Source organism: Hyaena hyaena, unplaced genomic scaffold (genome assembly GCF_003009895.1).
Source record: "Hyaena hyaena isolate Hyena2069 unplaced genomic scaffold, ASM300989v1 scaffold_26, whole genome shotgun sequence".
Taxonomy (NCBI): domain Eukaryota; kingdom Metazoa; phylum Chordata; class Mammalia; order Carnivora; family Hyaenidae; genus Hyaena; species Hyaena hyaena.
The window spans coordinates 1,288,503-1,314,350 of NW_024080658.1; the positions used below are offsets into that span (position 1 = coordinate 1,288,503).

A 25,848-nucleotide genomic window follows, 5' to 3' on the forward strand; every position below is an offset into this window, starting at 1 on the left:
TAAGAACTAAGGAGAAAATATAAAGCTGGAGAAATGGATATAATCTAGATGAAGAGTGTATCTGCAATTTTAGATGGGATGGCAAATTAGATCCTGAATGAGAAAATGACTGGACTAAAGGACCCTCAAAACTGAGAGACCTCGCCATATGGGTGTCTGAAGTAAAATCTAAACTTATTACCTCCACTGTCATAAGCTCCCTGAGGACAAGGACTTTGTTCTAAATGATTTACATCCGGTCCAGCATGTATAATGGTGTATATTATATTGTGGATACTCAGTAAAATAACTGCTGAAAAACTGAGTATTTAATGCAAAACTTATATTTATATAAACAAATACATACAAGTGCTTACACACACACACTCCAAATTGTTTTTTTATCACAAATGGTAACATAATAGCTTTTCTACATCTAACTTTTTTTATGTACTATCTCTTGTGGATTATTTATAGTTGGCTGCTACTGAATGCAATGTTATAATTAAGTAAGACTTATAACGACCTCTCAATACCTATTTTCTGTTACAGTTTAAATTCCAGGAGCGTATAAGCCAAGTCTGCCTTGCTCATCACCAAACTCCAAGTAACATAATGCCTGATACATTATAGCTATCAATCTTCAAGAAAGGAATAAATGAATGAATGAATAACAAGGTCATAAAGAACTAAAATCAGAGACTCGTTTAAGGAAACAGTATAAAGTTTAGCTTGGAGGACAGGGGACATGTCTGGCAACAGCAGAGAACAGCTGGGCATAATGCAGTTAAGTTATGGTGAAACAGAAAGCTGACTTAAGAGGCTGATCTGTTAGTTGATCTCTTATTTGGAATAGTGAGACAGGCCACTGGGATATGAATGGGATATGATGTTTTCCTAAGTAAGAGCTATTAAAACTTTACACTAGCCAAAATTTGGCTCCTCTTGTTTTACAAAAGGAGTTCTGTCAATGAGATAATTTCTTCTATTGAAAGAGTTATGGGTAGAATAGAACTTAATAATCAACTCTTCAATTTGACTGTTTCTACTTCTAAGATTAAAAAAATATATAGAGTATCAGCTTAATCAGCACTTAATGACACAGCTTAACCAGGAATCAACAATCTGGCCTTGTAGATTGCCATGTGATATATGTCTTATTATTCTGAAGTTGTCAATACTGATCTCTAAATTTCAAAAGATGATTAACTTTAAAGAAATCAAATCAGGTCACATGATAAGGTATTTTCTTAAGTTTGCAACAAAAATCATGAAAAAAACAAAAAAAAATTTTAAGAAAAAAGGCGAGGTGTGCCTGGGTGGCTCAGTCAGTCAGACTTCAGCTCAGGTCATGATCTCACGGTCTGTGAGTTTGAGCCCCGCATCAGGGTCTATGCTGACAGCTCAGAGCCTGAAGCCTGTTTCAGATTCTGTGCCTCCCTCTCTCGCTGCCCCTCCCCCGCTCATATTCTGTCTCTCTCCTTCCAAAATAAACATTATTTTTTTTTAAAAAAATCATGAAAAAACCCAGTTAAGAATAAATTCTAAATCAATAAATAACCTTAGAAAAAGTAACAAAGGAAAAGTAAAAAATGGGCTGCCCCGAACATACTCAAGTTTACTTAGGTGATATTAATATTCAATTCCTATTAATAAGCCTTAAACATATGTAATGTTGAGAAATGGGTAAATATCATCCTATGATTTCATGAATAAGTGAAATTGATTCTACTGCCATCTGGCAAATCTATTTCTGCGTTTCTTTAAGCATCTGGCAAAATCACCACGTATCCGTATCTATTCTCTCTGAGGAGTTGAGCAGGGTCAAAGCTACACTTCTTTATGTGCTGGTACAGTGCAACAAACTATATTAGCAATGTCTCTTCCTCCAGGAAGCTCTTCTGATTTCTTACAACTATGGTGCCATACACTCTGGATGTATCCTCCACTTCAACTTCACACTGTCGACTAAACAGATTTATAATGATTTTTCAAAGTTCATTCATCACTTGACTATATTTCATAAAGAAAAGGACAATGCAACTACTTCCTCAAGTGTTAAGGACCCAGTTTGACTCTTTATTTCCCATGCTGGTATCATGCAATAAATGGCATTCTGATGCTGACGTTAATGTTACAGCTCTCTAAGGTCTTCCAACTACTATTTACTAAATCATTTCCCAACTTTTCCTCTACTTTTACCTCATATTCAGGTATTTCTGAAGATCCTAGCCCAGGCTCCCCTCTCTAGTGACGCTACCTACATGGTTTTGTCTAACCACTCCTAAGGCTTCAACTGTTACCTGTACACCACCACCAGAGGCTTTGACACTGGAGGCTTTTCAGTATTCACACCCTTGTCTCGTCACCTCCCTTTTGAGTTTATATATAATAAACTCTTTTATATAATAAAAGAATACAGCAGAAGTGACACCGAGCCAGTTCTGGGACGAAACCTTAAACATCCTGGCAAGCTTTGACTTTTGTTAAGTTTTGCTGGAGTCTTGGGCCACCATGTAAAAATTCTAGCAAACATGCTACAGAGACCACGTGATGAAACCATGGGGCAAGGAAAAGGCTCTGAGACTACATGGAGAACGAAAGATCATTGTCCCTGCATCCCAAGCTGAGCCAAACTTCTGAACAATCCACAAGCTCAGTGCAGACACATCAATGACCACCGGTAAGACTGGTAGAAGAACCACGCGAATGAACCTGGTTCAAATTGCAGAAATGTGAGAAATAAAGCATTTGCTCTTTGAAGCCACTTAGTTTTAGGTTGGTATGTTATAAAATAGACAAAACAGCTGGTAAACTCAAAATCTCAATCTCTTGCCCTGATCACTCTCTAGAGATAAGAGACCTAACTTCAAACTCTAAATTTAAATTTCCATATAGATATCAACTGCATTTCAAATTCAACATTTGCTAAAATGGATTTCAGTATCTCACCTATTTCCTATATAATACTGTGTAAGCTGCTGATTTTTAGTTTGTGTTCCTCAGGACTGTTTGGCTCTGGAGTATTTCTAGAGATTTCTTCTAGAACAACACAGGTGGATATGTTTCAATTGCATTGCTTAGTCCCATCATATCATGGGTCACAAAAACTGACTATAAACTCAAAAATACTTAACCAAATTATTACCCAATAAAAAAATAACAGATATAAGCAAAGCATGAACAAACACTCTTTATCTATATGACTTTGGACAAGTAACTAACATTTTGAGCTATAATTATCTCATGAAGTACTAGAGTATTTATGGATATAAATGATCGGATTTTACAACAGAAATTAAGATTTCATTTTTTTTAATGACATTTTGAATGTAATAAATTTCTGGAAGCAACACAGTGCAGTGGTTAAGAGCACAGAGCCTGGGCTCAAATCCTTGGAGAAGTTACAGAGCTCTTAACTGTCAGAACCAGGATTTGAACCAAGATCCTGCCAATTAATAGCTCTGTAACTTTTCCAAGCCCCAATTTCCTAATCTGTTAAATGAATATAAAAATACATTTATAGGGCTATTATAGGAATTAAATGAGCCAATATTTCTAAAGTACGTAGAATACTGCATAGCATATAATTTTTAAATACTGGTTTCTTTAGAAAACTGTAATCACAAATTTGTATTTTTAATGTACCATGTAATAAATTAATCACTTTATTTTCATAAATGTCATTCCTGAAATGCCTCTAAGAAACCAATGTTCAATATATTTGGCTATTTAACCAAAATTTCTGTCTTTAGATCACTGATATTTTTTGAATAAATAAGGTAGAATATACTTTGTGATACAGTAGGTTATTAGATATAATAAAAAAAACTTAAATGATGTGGGTTTGTCTTAATCAAGAGTAATAAATATTATTTTCTCATAAAGAATGTTATATCCTTGGGGCGCCTGTGTGGCTCAGTCGGTTAAGTGTCTGTCTTGGGTTCAGGTCATGATCTCACAATTGATGGGTTCCAGCCCTGTGTTCGACCTGGGCCAAAGGGACTGACTTTGGCCCAGATCATGATCTCACAGTCATGAGTTCGAGTCCTGTGTCGGACTCTGTGCTGACGGCTCAGGGCCTGGAGTCCATTTCAGATTCTGTTTCTCTCTCTCACTATCTAACCCTCCCCCGCTCACACCCTCTTTCCTTCAAAAATAAACATTTAAAAAATTTTTTAAAAAAGAATGTTATCTCTATTTCATAAAACAACTTAAAAGATTTACTACTTACCACTGATTGTCTTAGGCTTTTTAGCTATATATTCTCTCCATTTTCTTGAACTGAGTTGGCTGGGAGGTGGAACTAGTATGTTACTAACAGTACATGGCAATACAAAAAGAGCACCAACCTGGATAAAACAGAACACATTTTTAGTGCATGCTGACATTAATTCTTAAATAGTGTCATATGATAAATTTCCACTCTAATTTCCCGATATAACATGTACTTTGTAATGCTCTCTCACAACTACTCCACTAAAAAAAATAGAAAAACAAAAACAATGCCCAAACCAAACTATTTCAAAAAAGAAGTAAAAAAGCAGACAAAGGTATTCACACGGAGGCTTATATATCTCTGAAACCTTGTTATTCCCAATATTTGCTTCAAGTTCAGGTTGTGGTGTTATTTCTTTGTGTATTTGCAAACCCATGAGAAGCTGGGAATTCAATTCTTTCATCAAAAGATTCTGTCATACTTAGCCAGTTTTATAAGCTTTTGACTGGGTAGATTATTGTTCTGGTTGCAAAATTACAATATATCTGTAGATAATTTCAAAACTTTTGTTCCTAGAAATCAGAAATCTAATGCTAATAAGGTATTCAATGCCAAGAAACTATGAATCATATGCCAGAAAACGTACAGCAACTCCAACTGATTTATGAGAAAACTCAGCTTATTCATCTTTGTATCCCAGGGCTGGGCATACAGATGTTCATTAAATATTTGTTTCCCCCAAACCAGCATGTTATATTTAGGTAAATTCTCAATTTGATTAAGTACTGAATAAACAAACTGCAACTCTGAAAGCTACATTTTACCAGTTATTTTAGAAACGTACGCTACAATAATCAGCAAATCCCAATAAATATGTTTTCTTTTCTTTTCTTTTCTTTTCTTTTAACTCTGGGGAAATCTAAGCAAGACATTTGCCAAAGATCTCAAATCTAATGAAAAGTCACTTTTATTTTTTTTTATTTTTTTTTTTTAAATGTTTTATTTATTTCTAGGAGAGAGAGAGAGAGACAGCGCGAGCAGGGGAGGGCCAGAGAGAGAGGGAGTCACAGACTGAAACAGGCTCCAGGCTCTGAGCTGGCAGTCAGCACAGAGCCCGACGCGGGGCTCGAACCCACGAACCGCGAGATCATGACCCAAGCGAAAGTCGGACGCTTAACCGACTAAGCCACCCAGGCGCCCCTGAAAAGTCACTTTTAACTGTCCTTTGTAGATGAATGAGTCAGATGACATGTGATACTAAGTCAACACTTTTATGTATTAGGCTTTTTTTACTATTTATTATCTTTAGTCATGTACTCTTAGTTATACAAATAAGTATATAAGGAATAAAATAAGAAGGGAAAAATTGTTTATTTTTCTTTGCTATTACAGCCAAATCTTTTTTTATTCTACGTCAAATGTATTTCACATAATTATTAGACACTAAAAATGAAAATATAAGCAATAGAAACTAATCATTAAGTACAAAAGATGTATAGTTAACATTTGAAATACTAAGTCCTACTTCTTCATACTTACATAAATATATAAGACTACATAGCCCAAAACTGGCCCAAGAGATAGACAAAGCTGTCACATGAGTATGCTAGAGCAGGGCCCAGTTAACAACTTAGCTATATAATATTATAATTAACTTAACAAATTAGAGATGTTAAACGCATTTCGATGCACAACTTAAATATTATATTATTTACCTTATATTTTTATATGTCCCACCCAGCCAAAGAAATAGCCATATGTTTGAAACAGCTTTTTCTTGAATACACATTTGCTATAAATATGAAAAGAAAATTATTTCTAAATCCCATAAACTATAATCTGCTATAAAAATATGCATGTCAATTGTTTATAGTGTACCCATTAAACCTGAATTCTGGTAACACACTCTCACCCATGCACTGATCATTAGATACGCTCTGAGACCTGAGGACGCTACTTCTGGGTGAACATTCTATCTCCAGAATTTAAAAACCAAGTAAGATTTCAAATCTGAATTTCAAAACCTTGATTCAATCTTTTCAGCAGGCATCCCCTGAACAAACAGGCACCATGGCAATCTGGTTTCTAACCTTGCAATTCTCCTCCTAAAAAATATTTCCTGGCTCTGTGATTAGGAGACATCGTGGCTCCCTAAAAATCTTCTTATCTTTTACTAATCTAATAACATAAGCTTTACTCTAGAAGGTCTTTATTTTTATTCTGGGGTTAATCAAACTTTGCTTTTTTAAGTCAAAAGTTGACTTAAGATCATACAAATCACTATGCCTGGGTGGCTCAGATGGTTAAGCATCTGACTCTTGGTTTCAGTTCAGGTCATCATCTCAAGGCTTCACAGGTTTGAGTCTCACATCAGGCTCTGAGCTGGCAGTACAGAACCTGCTTGGGATTCTCTCTCTCTCTCTCTCTCTGCTCTTCCCACCTTAGGCTGCCTCAGTCTCTCTCAAAATAAAGAAATAAACTTTAAAAAATTTTAAAGACCATATAAACCACTAGAATTTAAGTACTATGAATGCTTCCGAAGAAGGAGAAGCATTTTATTCTCTCCAGTACTGAAACAAGCAGCTGGCACATAATAGGCAGTCTCTCCCCCAACCCCACATACAAATTGTTGAATAAATAAATGAAAACCAAGTTATAAAGCATAAGAATTATTTCAAAGAATGAGCATGCAAATGAAAACTAATTTTTCCAAAAATGTAAAAGACTAATTCTGACCCAATATAAAAGGAAAATACAGTGCTTCACATTTGGAGATATGTTACCTAAATTATGTTTCCAAAAAATATCCCTTTTGCTATATTAAAGTAGGAACATATATACAAAATTCCATCATTTATTTGCCCCTTACTGATAAATAATAATATTTTATAGTCATTGTCCACAAAGCAATAAAAATGAAAATCTAATATACCAAATTTAGAACAAAACTGAAAACATGATATAAATATCAATAGTTTCATTTGCTTTTAGTATTTGTATTGCCTATCTTCCATAACTTGATGGATTAAGGATTATTTTATACCTGTGTTAAATTACAGGTCTGTGTCTGATCTTGACTTGGAAAATTATCTAGAAAACTAATTCCTAAAAATTTCATCTTATCTTCAAAACATCTAGAGGTTATTTGGTGCCTATATGCTTTTCAGGAAAATATTTCACATATGCATGTCTATCATTTGGGCCAGATACACTTCAAAGGCCATAAAAATTAGAGCGCCTAGGTGGCTCAGTTGGTTAAGTATTTGACTTCAGCTCAGGTCATGATCTCACAGTCTGTGGGTTCGAGCTCTGCGTCAGGCTCTGTGCTGACAGCTCAGACCTGGAGCTGCTTTGGATTCTGTCTCTCTCCCTCTCTCTGCCCCTCCCCCACTCACATCTCTGTCTCTCCCTCTCAAAAAGCAAATAAACATTAAAAATTTTTTAAAAACCATAAAAGTTAGCAATCATCATTTATGTCATACTTCACAGCTTATAAAATATATTCCAATTTGGTTTTCATTACAAGTTTTGAAATAGGTAAAACGGGAATTATTTACAGTTTACAATTTAAAAAGCTATAAGCCAGTGGTGGCAGAGCTAGGACTTAAACCCAAGTTTTCTGAAGTCCATACTCTTTCAGAAAGTGGAAACTTTCTACTCTATGATAGTCCTTCCTTCCCTTATTCGATAACATATGTAAGATTATTAATGATAGGTGATAATCTTGTTTCCTAGAATGAAGAGGCCGCAAAAGATTAGGTGAACTAGATAAGGTTACAAAGAGAACTATTTAGTTACTTGGGCTAAAATAAAAACAAAATTGGGTGCTTGGGTGGCTCAGCTGGTTGAGCATCTGACTCTCACTTTTGGCTCACATCATGATCCCAGGGCTGTGGGATGGAGTCCTGCATTGGGCTCCACAATGAACAGAGTCTGCTTAAGGTTCTCTCTCTTTCCCTCTGCCCCTCCCTCACACCACCCCACCCCACCCCTGCTCATGCTCTCTCCATTAAAAAAAAGAAGAAATAGGAAAATATTCTTTTATTCTTCTTGCTTTTTGCTTTTTTTAACTATGTCACTTCACAAGACTTCTCTGTGCATATTTTTGTAGATAAGTTTAAAGTAGGTCCTCCACAACTTGACGGAGGAACAAGGGGGAGAAGAAGGGGGGAAAAGGTGGGGGAAAGGGAGAGAGGCAAACCATGAGAGACTCTTGAATGCTGACAAAAACTGAGGACTGATGGATTGGGGGGGAGGGGGTGATGCGCCTGGAGGAGGACACTTGTGGGGATGAGCACTGAGTGTTATGTGGAAACTAATTTGGCAATAAACTATTTGTAAAAAAAAAAAAAAAAAAAAAGTAGGTCCTCCACCCAATTACTCTATTGCAGTCAGCTTATTTTCTTCACAGTTCTCATGATTTACTTTCTATTTTTCCTACCAAAATGTAAGTTCCATGAGGATAGTCTTCATCTGTGCAATCTATCATGAGATCCCTAATATCTACAAACAGTGTCTGGCCCATAATAGGATAAATAAGCAAAGATAAGTTTTAAAATTTCAAAATATAGCACATTAGGCATTCTTTAGAGGATGAAAACACAGGCTAATATTATACTTCAGGCTGTTCCTTTAAAGGCTACTTCATCTAATTAATACTTGGGGGCACTACTCAAAATCTTAATTTCATGGAAAAACAGGCCGCAAGTCAAAATTTGAAATTACTTGTACAGTCAAGCATCTTAAGGTCAAAATCATATTTCTGTTACCATATCAATTTTCTAAGGGAACTATAACCAATATTTGATTATAGTGCCATAGGGAAACTATGATTATAATAATCATTTTTCTCCAAGCAGAATTGTTTGATATAGTTTGTTATTAAAACAGTTAATGTTATGTAAATATTGCCAATGAATACTCTGTGCATCAAAAATTGTTTTCATAGAAACACAGTAGTTAAACAAATAACTAGAAAGAAATGCAAACTTTTAGTTTTTCCCATTAAAACCTGTAGTTGACTTAAAATTTTTTTAATGCTTACTTGTTTTTGAGAGAGAGAGACAGAATACAAGCAGGGGAGGGGAACAGAGAAAAGACATAGACTCTGAAGCAGGCTCCAGGCTCCGAGCTGTTAGCACAGAGCCTGACATGGGTCTCAAATTCGTGAACTGCGAGATCATGACCCAAGCCAAAGTGGGATGTTCAACTGACTGAGCCACCCAGATGCCCCTAAAACTGTAGTTGACTTTAAATAGATGACTTTAATATATACCTATATCTATATCTATATATAAATAACTACAAAATAGCCACAAATCTTATAAACATCACTAGAATTAAGAAAAACTGAAAATTCACAAATGATAATTCAGTGAGGCTTTAGAAATTTTCTTCACTTCCACCCCCCGAACTACCATGAAAAAGATAATGCTAGTGTACGAGGATCTTCTCACCTAACTGAAATCACATGCTGAAGGAGTAGATTAACAATAATCTAACATGTTCTCAAATTTTAAAACTAACAAAATTACCAGTCATAAAGCTTATCTTTGAAAATCTCTTCTAAAAACAAAACATCACTTCATGTCTGCAGAAGACTTTGTATTATTATGGGAATAAGTATTTTAATATATGTTAGGACCAAAATCATGTTATATTCAAGGAGTAAAATCATTATGCAAAAACAGATTAACAAACTACATTCTCTTTTATTTTTTATTTTTTCCTTTTTTTTTTAATGTATCTTAGAGAGAGAGCAAGCAGGGGAGAGGGACAGAGAGAGAGAGAGAGAGAGAGAGAGTGAGAGAGCGAGCAAGCATCCCACACAGGCTCCATGCTCAGCGCAGGCCCAACACAGGGCTCGATCCCATGACACTGGGATCATGACCCGAGCCAAAAGCAAGAGCCATACACTCAACCGACTGAGCCACTCAGGGGCCTGTATTCCCTTTACTGGCACATCCTTAAACTTTAAATTAAAACAAAACAAAACACCATACCTTGCCACACAGAGAAGAAATCTGCTCCAACAGCAACATGGAATTCTGTTTGGTATTGTTTTTTGTCAACCCTCTGCATTAAAGTTAAAGAAATGATATAGAATGGCAACTGAGAAACTATTCAACTCCCTGAAACAAGTTTGATTTTCTAATTCACTAGGTGCTTACATTAATTAAAAATTTACCTGTGAGAATTCACAATTAGTCCTTTCCTTAAGGAAAAATATTTTTCTAATTCTGAAAATATACCAAGAAATAATGTTTCTATGAAGAGCATTCCTACCCACTATCAGAAAAACAGATGTGTAAAAACTGTAGTTTCTGCACAAAAATTTAAGAACACCATGCTAGTGTTCCATTTCCAGGCAACAATTTCCTGTTATTTTTGTTTTTTCAAAGTTGTAGACTCTCTCTTAAAACAATGACAATGAAAAATGTACTGAATATTATTAAAGAAAAAAACCCAGCATGGTCCAATATCTAAAAGCAAAGAAAACATTCTATGTGACACAGCAAATATAATCTAAAATGAATACATAAATAAAAGGATACAACTCAAATTCAATGTCTGACATATAGCAGGAGGGCAGATCTGATAATTTTATTATCTGCACAAATTCTAAAGCAGGGCCATAATAATGGAAAACCTAGGAAAGAAATAAGATTATATAATACTTTAAATTCCATAAATAAAATAAAAGTGAACCAATTAACAATTAGGGCTTAACACTTCAAAATAGATGCTTAAAAGCAAGTATTTGGACATCACGCAAGCCACACATCATATCTTCTATAGCAGATAAGAGTTTCTTGCATTTTAATTCTACCTTTCAGAGTCGAGACAGACATAGAGATTTCTTAGCAACTAAAGAGTTTTAACACAGGGAAAATGAGCCTAGAAAGAGGCAAGCAACAAAACACAGAAGTACTCAACTTTTTGTGTTTATTTTCAGCAAGACAGACAGATGACCCAAAAGGTTGGGATGTTGAAGAAACAAATTTAGAGGGTTTGCAAGAGAAAAGGAGAAGATTCTCTGGGATGAATTTAGATTGAGTGGTATGCTGAGATAAAACTTAAATAAAAATAACAATAAAAGTAAAAATAAAAATAAAAAATTTTTTTAAAATAAGAAAAGATAAAATAAAATAAGATCCTTGAAAGAAATGCTAAAGAAATTAAGAGAACTAGTGAAGCCAGGAGTCCTAATTAACAAAGATAGCTCCACTTGGAGAAATAAAATTGCAGTATTTCTTTGGGCAGAGCCTAACAGTGAAGGAGGACAGGTATTTTAAGAGTTGAGGCTAGAGTATGTCACAAGAAGGGCAAAGAAAAGCAATCATATCTTGAGGAGATGATGCAAAGTTTCAAACTTGCAGAAAGCTGAGTACTCTCACCATATACAATTATGCATATATATACACACATAAAAACATACACATACACTTACAGCGTGTATGTGCATGTGGAGAGAGACAGACAGACAGACATTTACTGAAAAGGTTTTACACTAAGATTTCCGTCAATAGCAGCAAAATTTAAATATATAATTCATATTTGAATGATGTACTACAAATAAGAAACACTGAGGTAATCAATCTTAGAATATTTAAAAAAGACTATTAATATTCCTGTGAAAGATGGCCATGGTAGGTTACTTAAAGTAAGCAATTATGAACAAATAGTGGTGAACGTGTTCACATCAGAAATATGCCCCTTTTATGCTACCCTTTGATCAGAAATTATTACCCATCAATCTGACATCATTGTAATTTCATGACTGTTGTTTTCACATTCTTGAATTGGGTCTTTCGAAGTGAATTTCTACATAAACACATCTTCTTATGTTATTTTTCTAATATTAAAAAAAGATCAACTAAACTCTTAAAATTATTATATTTTATAATTACCTGCATTTTAAGAATAAACCTATGGAGATATGGGACACAAACCAACGTTTCTTAAACTGTGAAAGAAGCAAATGTGAGGTACTGTAATCCCTTACCTCACTTAACCTTTATAACTTTGTAAGGTAAGTGTGTTATTGTCGCCCTTTCACAACTGATTTAATCAATCTACCCAGGTTACAACACCTTATAGGTAACAGAGGCAGGTTTCAAACCCAGGTCTACCCAACGTCAAGGTCTGTTCTTTTTCCAGTGTATCATATTCCCTCCGAACTGAGACTTAAAGATCTCACAGCAAAGTCCTAACCAAAGGAAGTTTCAGGCCTTGATTGATCTACAGTTGATCCATTTTAAAAATAAAGTAATGACAGTTTTGCCAACATTCAGTGCTAATAGCAAAGTGTGATTTAAGCACTTAATTATAGTTATAATAAAAATTATGCAAGTGAGCACATTTAAGCACATATACTAGGAATGTTAATTTCAAGATTCAAAGATATCTTTATAAGAACAAAAATATGCATGAATGGATGACTGCAAAATTAATTAAACATAGATTACCTTTGGTAAAATATTCTTATCCTTTGATGGTACTGTCTTTTTGGCAAGATTACAAGGATTTAAAGTAAATGCACTAAAATTCTTAGGTGTGACTCCCTTTAAACAAAATCCAGGAAAACTAATTTCAGATCCAAACTGAAAAGAAACCAAGAGAACATAGTTACAAACATCATGAATAAAGTTACAAAGAACAATACATCTTAATGCAGTGTAAAAGTTGAGAAGAAAACCACATGTAAATATATTTGATTCTTCAGTTCAAAATGTGGTCCTTCCATTTATGAACACATCCTTTCTGTTTCGACTTACACATGGATCTTTTCATGAAAAGCTCTCGTTGCCCCACACCAGCCCACAAGAGTATATTAAGGCCATTCTATGCAACCACAGAGCCAAACCTCCTTTACATATACTTGTTCAATATCTGGCTTCCTACCAGTCTGTAAGCTCTGCAAAAATCAAGCCTGTCTGTCTTATTTACCACAAACCCTTAGGACAATGCCTCACACGTAGTTTGCTATCAAAATAAGTTCATGAAAAAATCAATTCCTACAGAAGTAGTAATAGTAGAGGTGTTAATTATAATGATATCAATGATAGCTAATATTTAATGAGTGGTTACTTTGTACTTTACATAATTTAACCTTCATAATAATCTATGAGGTAGGAACTGTTATTATACTGATCTTACAGATGAAGACAACTGTGGTACCAAATGGCTAAATACTGCCCAGTAGGTCACACAAAATTAGCAGGAAATAGAATAGGGATTTGACTGCCAACAATCTAACTCTAGAATCTACATCTTTAATCACTATAATCCACCTATATTAAAAGCTATTCTCCACCAAAGCAAGTGATTTCAAGTTGTAAATGCATCCTGTGGAGTATGAACATTTAATTTCCTATTCATAAAACAATAAAAGAATCACATGAAAAGAACCCTCCAATTATTTGTCTCTATGCAAACATGCAGTTTCAAAAAATGTACACAAAAACAATTCTCATAGCTAATTGTATCTTATACTCTTCCAGTTGGCTATGTGGCTTGTTTATGTTAAAATCATTTGCAGAAGTTTACCTGTAGGTTTAACTTTCCCAAGGCAAGGATGAGGCAGCATGTAAATCAGAAAGAAGGACCCAATCACATTAATTCCTATTTTCTTACCAGAAGTTTTATTAAGCGATAATTAAGTGTAAATTGAAAAGGAAAAAAAATCTAGTAATTAGTAGAATAAACCTTTATTTCTATAAATAAAGATATGCCCATGCCACCCTGAACAAACATCAAGAAACTTTCTTGTTTTAGTTTTGCCTATATTTAAAAATATATACAATGCTAGAAATATATTTATTTTAACATGGACACAACTTATAAAAGCCACCAAACATATTCATTCATTGTAAGAGATGCCAAAAGAGAATTGGAATCTCACATAAATTTAAGATTAGAGGGGCTTGTCTAATCTAATAGTCTCATCTTGTAGTTAAGAAATCTGGGATCCTGAAAGATTACAAAAAAGTGTTCAAAATCAGAGAGCTGGTTAGTAGAGAGCAGAGATCATTTAAAGTGGTGGCCTAAGTAAGAGAATATGGTCTTATACACGCACTGATATAAAGCAGCTTGGATAAATAACATGAACTCAACTCATGTCAAATTTCTGTTTTTAAAGAAAGAGTGTTAGATTCTAGAACTGCCATGTCCAAAACATAACCTTGGTGACTATTTAACTTAATTAAAATAAAGTTAAAAATTCAATATTTTGGTTGAAGTAGTCACATATAAAGTGCTCAGTAGCAATATAAGGCCAGTGGCTACTGTATTAACACAGGAAGAATATTTCTATTATCTTCTTCTCAGATGTTGCTATTCTAGAACATCTATATTTATAAGGTACATTTTCATTCATTTAAGCTATCTGTGTTGTAAATAACGTTGAAAGCCCTGCTTTACAAGCTATGATAACTGAGAAATCCACTTACCTTTCTTTCCCATATCTGAATCTTTCCCCTCCATAATTCCTTTGAGTCAATAGCATTTTTGAGATCTTCCAAAGTTATGATATTAGCAGAAAGGTATTCTGCAATTTTCTGACAATTTCTATTAATAAAAGATGATAGTTAAATACAGGGTTTTATATCTTAGTTAGATTTAATGGTTATGGATAACTACAATCCTAATAAGCAAAAATGCAAAGCTTCTACCGCTGCGTATATGTATTAATATTATAGAACATTCCTGAAGTCAGTCTCTGAGGGAGTCTCTATCACATGTCCATTTAATATTGGCTTAAATGTGTCAGATATATACATGCATGTATATATACATACACAGATTTAATATTAGTCCTTTATGTTCAAAGGGAGAATTCCTCTCCTAATTTTTTCCCACACAGCTTGTATGGAATTCCATAATAGTACTTATCACAGACTATCATGACTATCAGCATTCCTATTTCTTCCTGTATTTCAATGAACAAGATCAAATCTCACCTTTTTAACTCAAAAGCATCTATTGCTGTGCTTGGCATAAACTTACTGCTCAAAAAACATTTGTTAAATGAAGAAAATCACAAAGTTAATAAATCCAATGGAATACTTAAGGATCAAACAGTATTACACAATTGATCCTTCCTAAAAGGATCATAATTTGCAACAGTGTATGTCTATTTCTACACTGCACATAAAACAAAGAAATAAATACGATATTTCAAATCCAGTGTATCCATGGTATTCATCGTGGTGCTCAACGGACAATAAAACCTATGTAAAAGCACACAGTGTGTTTAGATAATCAATGCTCAATAGTGGTTATAAAATAGGGGTGCCTGGGTGGCTCAGTCGGTTAAGCGTCTGACTTCAGCTCAGGTCATGATCTCACAGTTTGTGGGTTCGAGCCCCATGTCGGGCTCTGTGCTGACAGCCAGCTCAGAGCCTGGAGCCTGTTTCAGATTCTGTATCTCCCTCTCTCTCTGACCCTCCCCTGCTCACGCTGTCTCTTTCTCAAAAAAAAAAAAAAAAAAAAAAAAAAAAAAAAAAAAAAAAAAAAATAGTGGTTATAAAACAGCATTGATGACACTTGCTAAAAACTTAAATATCTCAGAAATATTAAATACGAAATAATAAAAATCCAGATCTTCTCAATAAACTTCTAACATAAAGGTTATAAAACTATCTTATCACATCAAAAAAAATCTTCAAGTGACAAGTTATTAAAAATAGGATAGCATGTTCATTGTAAAACCATTACACAGAGAGCAACCAAATATGAACAAAGAAGCTTACATTACACAATTATTTCCTGCTATAGTAATTTTTGCTGAATACCATTCCTTCAAATGTTTTAACGCTCCTATAGTCGGTAAACAGTCTTTCAACTTGGGAGGATCTTTGTCAGAAGGCAACAGTATCACATCTATCATTGCTCTACCTAGAAAGAGAATAATTTAAATAAATGTTAGAAAACAAATGTCTCAAGATAGTGTTGTAACAACTGAATTTTATATCTATTTGGAAGATAAAAGACTTTAATTCTGAAATTCTTCAAAACAATATACATACTTAGAAGTTCAAAATTTCTAAATGTTCATCATTTGATTTAAAGCCATGTTATCTTGAAATAGCTAACATAACAGAAAACAATGAACTCTATCATAATTGCTTGCTAATTATGTACCAATGCATGCTTAATTATACACATTGCTCTTAAGATCATCAATGCTATTGTTGTATTGAACAGAGAAAAGGAGAAAAAGAATCTGTGCAATTTCAGTATATTTTTCTATACTTAATTTATACAAAAGGGAATGAATTAATATAGAATTGTAATGGTCAAATGAATTAGTTCCTTTTATATGACAATAAAACACCCAGAAAGCTCAATTATATATCAGTGGTTCCCATGAAAAAAGCATAACTTATGAAACTTCACATTTTATAAAATTATAAATTTACCAAAAACCAAACAAAATGTAAATAAAACAGAAACCAAACAGAAGTTCGATACTGAAAGCTTTCTATTTTGCCAAAACAGCAATGTATATTTCAATACATATTCTGAATATGACACATATCATTTAAAAAATTGATATATTTATTTATCTATGTATTCAGTTATTTCCCACATAGAATCCTTTGCACTAAAATAGGATCTTGAATATAAGGATCAGACTGTGAGCTATCAAGTCCTTCACAGTAATCACATTTGCTTTACTCATCATATTACATACTCAGCTCCTAGTACAGTACATGACCAATGATAGATTCAACAAATGTCCGCTTAATAAATTACTTTCAGCAATGAAAATATTTAAGGAAATCTCTTCAAAAGTATTTATAGATGCCAAATTGTACAAGGCTTTAGATAACAGCTACTTGACACAAAGAAAGATAAATTTCAGACAGGCTACAACTGTAAGAATAGCATGATACAGTATTTCATAAAATATACTTTTCATTATTGTAAGAAAAAATGCACTCTGTAAACAAATGCTGAGTGAAGGGCTTCTTTTACTGTAGACCTTTCTATGTGATAATGTATACAGTGACCCCACACTTTAAAAGATGTTACCAAAATGATCTAAATTACAGAACTTCTTTTTCCAGGAATTGTTATAGGACTCATATTCTACAAAACGTACTATGGAAAACAATGGTATATAGTGGGAAGATTCTTCAGTAATATCTGAATAAGGAAACAGAGACTGGTATTTAATTTTCTAATTTTTGTCTAACTAAATAAAAACAATTAAGAGAACTGTAGTGTCTTAGTAATATACTTTATTAAAGCAGTGAAGTATGCTTGGTATCAACTTCAATTAAAGAATTATTTTTCATTTTGAATTTCAAAACTAGAAGTGAGAACATTAGCATAAAGGTTGAATTCTTCACTCACTCATAGGAAGTATGACATAAATTACCAAAAGTAGTCATAAAATATTACCAGGAGAAGGAAGTTTGTCAGACAATTGATGCAAATTTTCTGCAGATTCTTCATATAGGCTAAAACAAAAGGGTAAGTTAGAAAACACACGCACACACATACACATTACTTATAATCATAATAGGTAATATTAATTAAATAGATCTATGTGCCAGGCACTATTAAGTATTACTATTAAGTAATAAGATACATTATCTTATTTGATCTTCATGACAATCCATGAGGCACTACTACAATATTATTATTATCTTTACTTTAAATAATTTGTCTACAGTCACATAACTAATAGGTGTAGAAGCTAGGGTTCACAGAGTCCAAGTTATTAGTCACATCCCCCAAAAAAACAACAAAAGGGGGAAAAAAAACTCCCTAAATTATATCTAGTACATTAAATATAAATCATAACTAATAGACCAACCATTTTTTCTGAACCCTAAAAGTAAGGTATTACTAAGCATTTAATAAAGAAGGATACTGCTTTTCTATGAATGGCATACAATAGCCCTGACTAGAAAATGCGATGAAGTCCTCAAGTTCTTCAAAATCTTCTCATTTTATCCAAATGATGAATTTCTTTTCTCAAAAATTTATTACATAACATAAAATTACTTAAACTCTTTATTAGAAACCTGCCTTTGTCTAGAAAACTTAAGTCATCTTATGGTAAAGCATAGTTTTCAAGCTCCCTCTTGTGGAAATAATTATTAGGTCACTTACGAGAAATAATTACTTTTACACTCCTTATCTTTTAATAATGGTGGGAAAACATGAGATGATAAGAACTCAAAGGCTAGAAAGCACCTTAGAAATCACCTGAGAGGATCTCAACACATTATAGATGAGAAAATAAAGGACCAGAGAAATGAGGTTGACTGGTCCATAATCATATAACTAGAAACTACCTCTACTGAGCCCTGGTTTGAGATCCTTTCCTTGGTTCTACAACGTCTCCTTTCATTAATCAGTACAAACAAATATAATTTTTTTTATTATTTTATTTTTTTTAATGTTTTATTTTTATTTCTAGGAGAGAGAGAGAGACAGCGTGAGCAGGGGAGAGTCAGAGAGAGAGGGAGTCACAGACTGAAACAGGCTCCAGGCTCTGAGCTGGCAGTCAGCACAGAGCCCGACGCGGGGCTCGACCCCACGAACCGCGAAATCATGATCTAAGCAAAAGTCGGATGCCTAACCGACTAAGCCACCCAGGCGCCCCCAAACAAATATAATTTAAAAACAGGAAATAGAATTTTTGAAGTCTGTAGTAATTTATAGAAGTATTATAATACATGATTACTATAGTAAATAAAAGTAGGTTTTTGTAATGAAATATTATGGAAGACTAAAATGAAAGGTATTAATGAGTCAAAGATGGGATATTTCATGAAGAGAAAAATAATCACAACTTACATCACCTGGACCAACTTATATATTATACCACAATTCAAAAAACCTAAAAGTGAACCCAATGAACTACATGATCCTCAGGAACTCTATGCATTTTCAAGGTGTCTGAAGGCTCAAGATATACATAAATTGAATAAATTATATATATCAACCTCAATTATATATATCAATCTCAAATAGCAAAGTGATAATCATAATGTGAGTTTGAATGCCAGTTATTAACCTTAAATTCAAGTTTCCTTGTTTAAAAGTTTATTTATTTTGAAAAGAGAGAACCAAGATCATGGTAGCATCTACAAACGAATTGTTTTCCCTCTCTTTTCATCTCTGAAATACTTTATCTAAAATGGATGCTATTTCTTCCTTAAATATTTAGGGGAATTATTTGGTGAAGTCATCCTGGCCTAGAGTTTGATAGTGGGAAATTTTTTTTAACAGTTCAATCACTTTATTTTTTTTTTTTAATGTTTATCATTTTATTTTGAAAAAGAGTGAGCATGAGTGGGGGAAGGGCAGAGAGAGAGGGACAGGAAGGGAGAGAAAGAATCCCAAGCAGGTTCTGTGCTATCAGGGCTCAAACTCACAAACTGTGAAATCATGACCTGAGCCAAAATCAAGAAGAGTTGGACGCTTAACCAACTGAGCCATGAGGGACTCCATTAAATTCAAGTTTCTCTTCACACTCTTACAATTCATAATCAGGCAGAATTCGTTTTCAAGAAAGTGACATATTAATTAGAATGTCACTTTTTATGATTTCTGCAATTGTATAAGCTTAAGAACCTAAGCATTTTCAAATATAATTTTTTCCATTTTAAAGTTTTATTCAAATAAAAGGCCCAGACTGCCTGTCCCCCAAAACAGAGTTGAAAATTTCAAATAACTAAAATTTCCTTCCTATGGCAGCTAAAAAAATCTTATTTTCACTCTTGTGGCTAAAACGCTGTCTAACGTGAAATATTTTAGATACTATAGAAAGCATATAAGCATACTCAGCCAAGGATACTGATTCTCTGCTGGTACTATCTTCTTCCTCAAGACACTCAGCACTCAAACAGTCTTCGATATTTGTTTGAAGAACATCTTCAATTTCATCTTTTTCCGTCCCAAAATGTATCTCTTCCCATTGAGAACTGCAAAACTAATATACCAAGAGATTGTATTAAAAAATGGGTTCCTGAAATTATTTATATTGACGAAGGCATTCGCTAACGCCAACTTTTTTCATTTCTATTACCTGATAAAATCCACATATTGCCTGCACTGCAAAGAACCACTTCCTGGAGCCAGGTATGCCGCCGACCGAACATGCTTGAAAACAAAATCATGCTTTGTTAGCAGAAAGGCATATCACAAAGAAACAGATGCCATAGTATCTACACTTGGAGAATTATATGATTCTTATTATATTATATAGTTCTTCAAGATATATGTGTGTATATTCACATATACATACATTACATGGATCCTTTTAAAATCTCTAAAAATTTAGGGGCACCTAGGTGGCTCAGTCAATCGGGTGGCCGACTTCGGCTCAGGTCATGATCTCACGATTCGTGGGTTCGAGCCCCGCGTCGGGCTCTCTGCTGACAGCTAGCTCAGAGCCTAGAGCCTGTTTTGGATTCTGTGTCTCCCTCTCTCTCTGACCCTTCCCTGCTCACACTGTCTCTCTCTCTCAGAAATAAATAAAAAATGTTAAAAAAATTTTAAATCTCTAAAAATTTAAACAGAACAATCTGCCGAAAGAGCAAAAATATTCACTCACAATGAATACTATTATTTTGTCACAATTCTAAATCCATACTATTTTAATCATCATTTCAAATACTAAAATCTACCAAGAAAAATACCCCAACACCCACTCAATTATTACCGAGTCACTCAAAACTGTGTAAGTGATCTAATTTCCTCTACAAAGACCATGAAGGTCTGGTTAAGCCTAGCCAGAAAGAGAGAGAGAGGAGATAGAACTATACAGCCTCATCACATTTTCTACTGCCCTCTAAAGCCATTTCAAAATGTTGTTGTGTATCTAACATGCAACTGTAACTGATGGGGGAGTATGGGGCAAGCTGAGGGCAAAATACAGGCTGGCACCCCCCCACCCCCGCCACAGGTACAATATGTGTGATATTGATCGGACACTCCTAGCTACCCGAGAACAAAGGAAAGGGGTTTAAGTACTTGCCATGGTAGTGTGGGAAACTAAGGCAAGTGAAATCAAATGCCCTTACTGCCTATAGCCCATTGACAAGTACTTGAAACCGACAGTGATCTCCCTCTAGGAGCTCAGCTGCCTCCATGAGAACACTTGGTTAGGGAATCTTAGCTTAACGTTATCCCAGCTTTGAGGATCCTGAGGTCTACTTCCTTTGTCCCAACTGCCCCAAAATGTATGCTGGCAATCATATTCTAAGCTTATGGCCCCCGCAATATACATCTGAAGGGTCTCATTAATAAGGTTTTCTTAAAAGGTAATAAATGGTGTTTCCCTAGCTCCTCAAGGTCCTGGAAACCTTGCTTCCAAAATCCCTTGGAGAACTTACTGACCTCTTTCCAACCTGAGGGCATATAATGAGTTCCCTGTCAGGCAGTTCTCCCTGCCCATGGGCCCTGACCCCATGCTTTAATAAAATCACCTTTTCGCACTAAAGATGTCTTCAAGAATTCTTTCTTGGCTATCGGCTCTGGACCACCCCACTATTACCCTAAAACTTCATCAAAACTACATTCACTAAAGGCACCAATAACTAACAACATGTTATAAAATCTGACAGCTCTTACCACTGCTGTTACTTGACCTCTCAGCATAAGAATAAGAAAGAAATCAAAGATTCTGTGGAACATACCTTTCCAGCTACTCCTCATACTTTTAAAAACTGGTGTTCAGTTCCTTTAAATAGTGGGATTCAGTTCAAGATTTTCTGCTCTTCTCACTATCCATAAACAATCCCATCCTTACTCATAGCTTGGACTGACATCTACATATTGATGATCCTATAATCTATATCTCCAGACTTACTTTGCCTTTTGAGTTCTGGACACATGTATCCCACTTTTATAAAACATTTTCACTTTGACATTTTACAGGACAACTAAATACGTGTTCTAAATGGAACATATCATAGTGATGAGGTGAGTGATGATGTAGTATACCACCAGAGTTGGGGGAAATAAAGCCAAGAGGAAGTTTCTTTAAGGAATTTCCATATGTTAAGGAGGACTTACAGATTACTGGAGGCCTAGCTATTGTCAAGCTAAGGTTGTTTTTTCCTCTAGCAAAACATTATCATTAAGATACTAGGGAGTTCCTGGAGATTAAGCTATTGATAAGATTGTCTTTTTCTTGTAAAGTTACTAAAACATGTGTAAACTATGGGAGACTCTATCAGTTTAACCATTTGTTTCTGTCCTTTCCTTTGTTCTTCGGCAGCCAGGAGTACATTATTACACATATCCCACCTGCACGGTGGGCATGGTGTCACGTATATTACACATATCGCACCTGGGTGGTGGGGGTGGTGTCAGCTTGTGCTGGGCTCTCACTCAGTTTACCTTTATCAATCATGTCTCAAAATCTAATTCTCCTATCTTGCTAAATTCCACCATCTATACTATATCCAAGCCAGAAATCTAATTCATTCTTGATTGCTTTCTCACCCTACCCATCTCCTAAATCACACCAATGCAACACTAATTCAGCTGGATTCTACCGCCATAATTTCCTTAGATCCATTTTCCTCTACCATGGCTGCCTTTCTTATTTCTTAGCTGGTCTTCTGCAGCAGCCCCCTTACACCTATAATTTCCCCCAATGTGTCCAGTATACTGTAGCCAGAATACTTCATTAACACAGATGTGACCAGGTCTCTTCCTTCATTAAAGCCTTTAATGGCTAATTATTATGAAAAAGTCCAAGTACCCTACATGATTTACAAAGTCCTCCACATAGCTATTCCTATCTCTCCAGCCTTATGTCAATTATAATCATATTGTACTTCCAGTTTCTCAGAATTGCCATATTACTGAAAGTAACAGTGCTCATTGGGTAAGAAATTCAATCCAAGCAGTTCTCTCTTTGCATGGTTCTGATATGCAGATTTCAGTTACCATGATTTAAATGACCCCAATCCCCCAAAACGGGGTACAAACTCCAGTTACCAATGGTTTATTAATTAACTGCAACTGCAAAAAGTAAAACTTCACTGCTAGCTTCTCAGATCCGCAAATCACTACATAAATCAGACGTGTATCATGATCAGTAACCAATCACATTACGACTTTTCAAAATTTTTTGCTGATTGGTCACTGCACCTCTGTTATTCAGTTCATATGAATAGATGACAAATATGTAACCCTATTTCCTTCTTGTCTCCCAGTGATAAACCCACATATTTTACAAAAATGGGTAAGAGGAAGAGGAAATTGGCCAAGGGGGGGGGAAAAAGATGAAAGCACAGCAAAGAAGCAAAAAGTGATTACTACTGAAAGTGACATTTAAATCTAATGTAAATGGGTTCTAAAAATAGCTGCCATGATAGAAATGTGACAGAAAAGGATAAGAGATCTCAGAGGAAATGATGCTGACAAATACCTTTGCATTAAAGTTGCTCACGGTTATTTCACAACATAAAAAGAGCTAAGGATAAAACACTGCAAGCTAATACAAACTTAGGGGTAAGACAATTCACCAAGACATGGAAAAAATGCTAACTCTATTAACCTAAGTTATAGGATGACAAGAAGGTAGCAAGCACTGTTCAAATTTCCTTGAGAAGAATTTTACAAAATAAATAAATAAACACTTTAATTCTCAATGTTTTTAATGCTTTAAATTACAACATGTGAAATAAACATTTGTTTTATTGGCTTTTTTTTTTTTTTCATTTCCTCTACCTGTATAATTCTCAGTAAGAGAATTATTAATGTTTTGATGAAAAAAATGTCATGGAACAATTGTGATTTTTCCCATTGATTTTATATTGGGATTGCTTTGCATAGCTTCAGGTTGTGGTCATTTACATAGTTCCACATTACTGGGCAAACAAAGGCTGCTTGGATAAGAAACTTTTCTTTAAATGTTTAATTATTTTTGAGAGAGAGAACAAGGGGGAGGGGCAGAGAAAGAGGGAGACAGAGGATCTGAAGTGGGCTCTGTGCTGACAGCAGAGAGCCCGATGTGGGGCTCGAACTTAGGAACTGAGATCATGAGCTGAGCTTAAGTTGGATGCACAACAGACTGAGCCACCCAGGTGCCCATTTAGTAAGAAACTTCTATCCACCCAAACAGTAAGCAAAAGTTATCCCAAGAATTCCTAAAATGCTCCCAATATTTCTTTAATGTATACTTTCAAGGCACAAGTGAAAGAAATCTTTCTTGCAAAGGCAGTAGTACTGACTTAAATTATATTGACTTGAAAAATTAATGAGTACTACCACAACTTGGCAAACAGATTAGGGCAGCATGAACATTTATCGAACAAGCACTCTACCCGAAGCATCTCCAGAAACTTCCTTCAGCTTTTAACTTGGTCTGTTTTGGTTATCTCCTTTTTCTGAGTGTTTGAAAGACACTCTCAGAGGTCAAGAAGAGGAAGTAAAAGAGAAATAACGATTAAAAAAATAAATAGATGGATCTGTATAAGGTCAATAGAAACCAAAGGAGAAGAGATTTTTACAAAGCAAAGGGTGGTCAAAAAAGTTATATACTTTGAAAAAGGTAAAACAGATAAGAATGGAGAAAAGATCACTGTGTTTAACAATTATGAAGTGCTTTTAAGAGAATCAGTAAGAGGTAAGGGTGGAAAAAATGGTAAAAAATTGTGTAAGAGCATTAATAATGTGTTTGTACTCAAGACAAAATCATAAATCCTCTTTATAATGCCACATTACCCTATTTTATATGGAGCTAAAGATGGGCAAGGAAATACCACAAAGGGAACAAAAGTCAAGCTGAGAACCTACCATAATTTTCATAATAATTTTCATACAACTTAATGACATTCAAGTAGCAGGAAGAGGGAACATTATCTTTTCCAGTTTTGCATTTCCTTACTTCCCTCCTCATCCCAGGACCTTGTGTATAGTCAACAAGTGCCTCTCATACTTTTAAGTGACCAAATTAATTAAACTTATTTCCAATATAAATGCAGTGCCAGAGAAAAAAAAAAGGTTTGTGTTCCACTTACCAGGAAAAGTACTATCTTCTGGATTCATTGAAGCATTAATGCTTCTTTTTAGGAGGTGATAAACATTTGCTGCTGTTAAATCTGAAAAAGAAAAGGCAAACTAACTTGGCTGGAGTTACATAGTCTAGGCCTCTTCCAACTTCACCACCAGAGACACTCCGGAAAAACATGTACATAAAAGAGCTACACACAGAGAATGCAAACAGAAAACCCAAAAGGCTCCCAGTTTATACATGCTAGCCAGGTAAATACTCCAAAACTCTCCCTAAAGAATACTTTTAAGCAGAGAAGGGAAACTCTCACAATACTCTATACAAAACCACATACATTGTCTCAAGATGCCTGTTTAATCAAAACAAACAAATAAAATGCAACGTGGATTATAGACAGAAACACCAAAGAGGAGTGCATTTTCAACCAGTCACAATTGTTTTAAATTCACCATTTTTTTAAAGCTTAGTTTATATGTAGGATATCTCCTCCCATTAGGAATCTCGGAGAGAAAGACCCTTTCCCGTCTTGTTCCTTTCTGTATTACCTGCATTTGGAACATATAGTTGGCGGGATCGCCTACTGAATGCATGTATTTCCAACAAGACACTCTATTCCGAAAGCACAGAGAATTATTCAGTTAAATTTTTACTGTGC

The 25,848-nt window shown here is 34.7% G+C and overlaps 1 protein-coding gene across 5 annotated transcripts in view; it reads right to left on the reverse strand.

Moving 5' to 3' along the window:
- Positions 1 to 25,848, reverse strand: part of LOC120228658 (MDM2 binding protein) — a 77,688-nt gene that overhangs the window by 51,470 nt on the left and 370 nt on the right. For all 5 annotated transcript variants that reach the window (XM_039227205.1, XM_039227207.1, XM_039227203.1 and 2 more), the window contains exons 2-11: positions 25,201 to 25,281; positions 20,250 to 20,323; positions 20,005 to 20,153; positions 17,609 to 17,667; positions 15,952 to 16,096; positions 14,650 to 14,767; positions 12,667 to 12,801; positions 10,753 to 10,847; positions 10,201 to 10,273; positions 4,214 to 4,331 (exon numbers count right to left, since the gene is read on the reverse strand). In XM_039227205.1, coding sequence (XP_039083136.1) covers positions 4,214 to 4,331; positions 10,201 to 10,273; positions 10,753 to 10,847; positions 12,667 to 12,801; positions 14,650 to 14,767; positions 15,952 to 16,096; positions 17,609 to 17,667; positions 20,005 to 20,153; positions 20,250 to 20,323; positions 25,201 to 25,281 — 1,047 coding nt within the window. The remainder of the gene's footprint in view (positions 1 to 4,213; positions 4,332 to 10,200; positions 10,274 to 10,752; positions 10,848 to 12,666; positions 12,802 to 14,649; positions 14,768 to 15,951; positions 16,097 to 17,608; positions 17,668 to 20,004; positions 20,154 to 20,249; positions 20,324 to 25,200; positions 25,282 to 25,848) is intronic.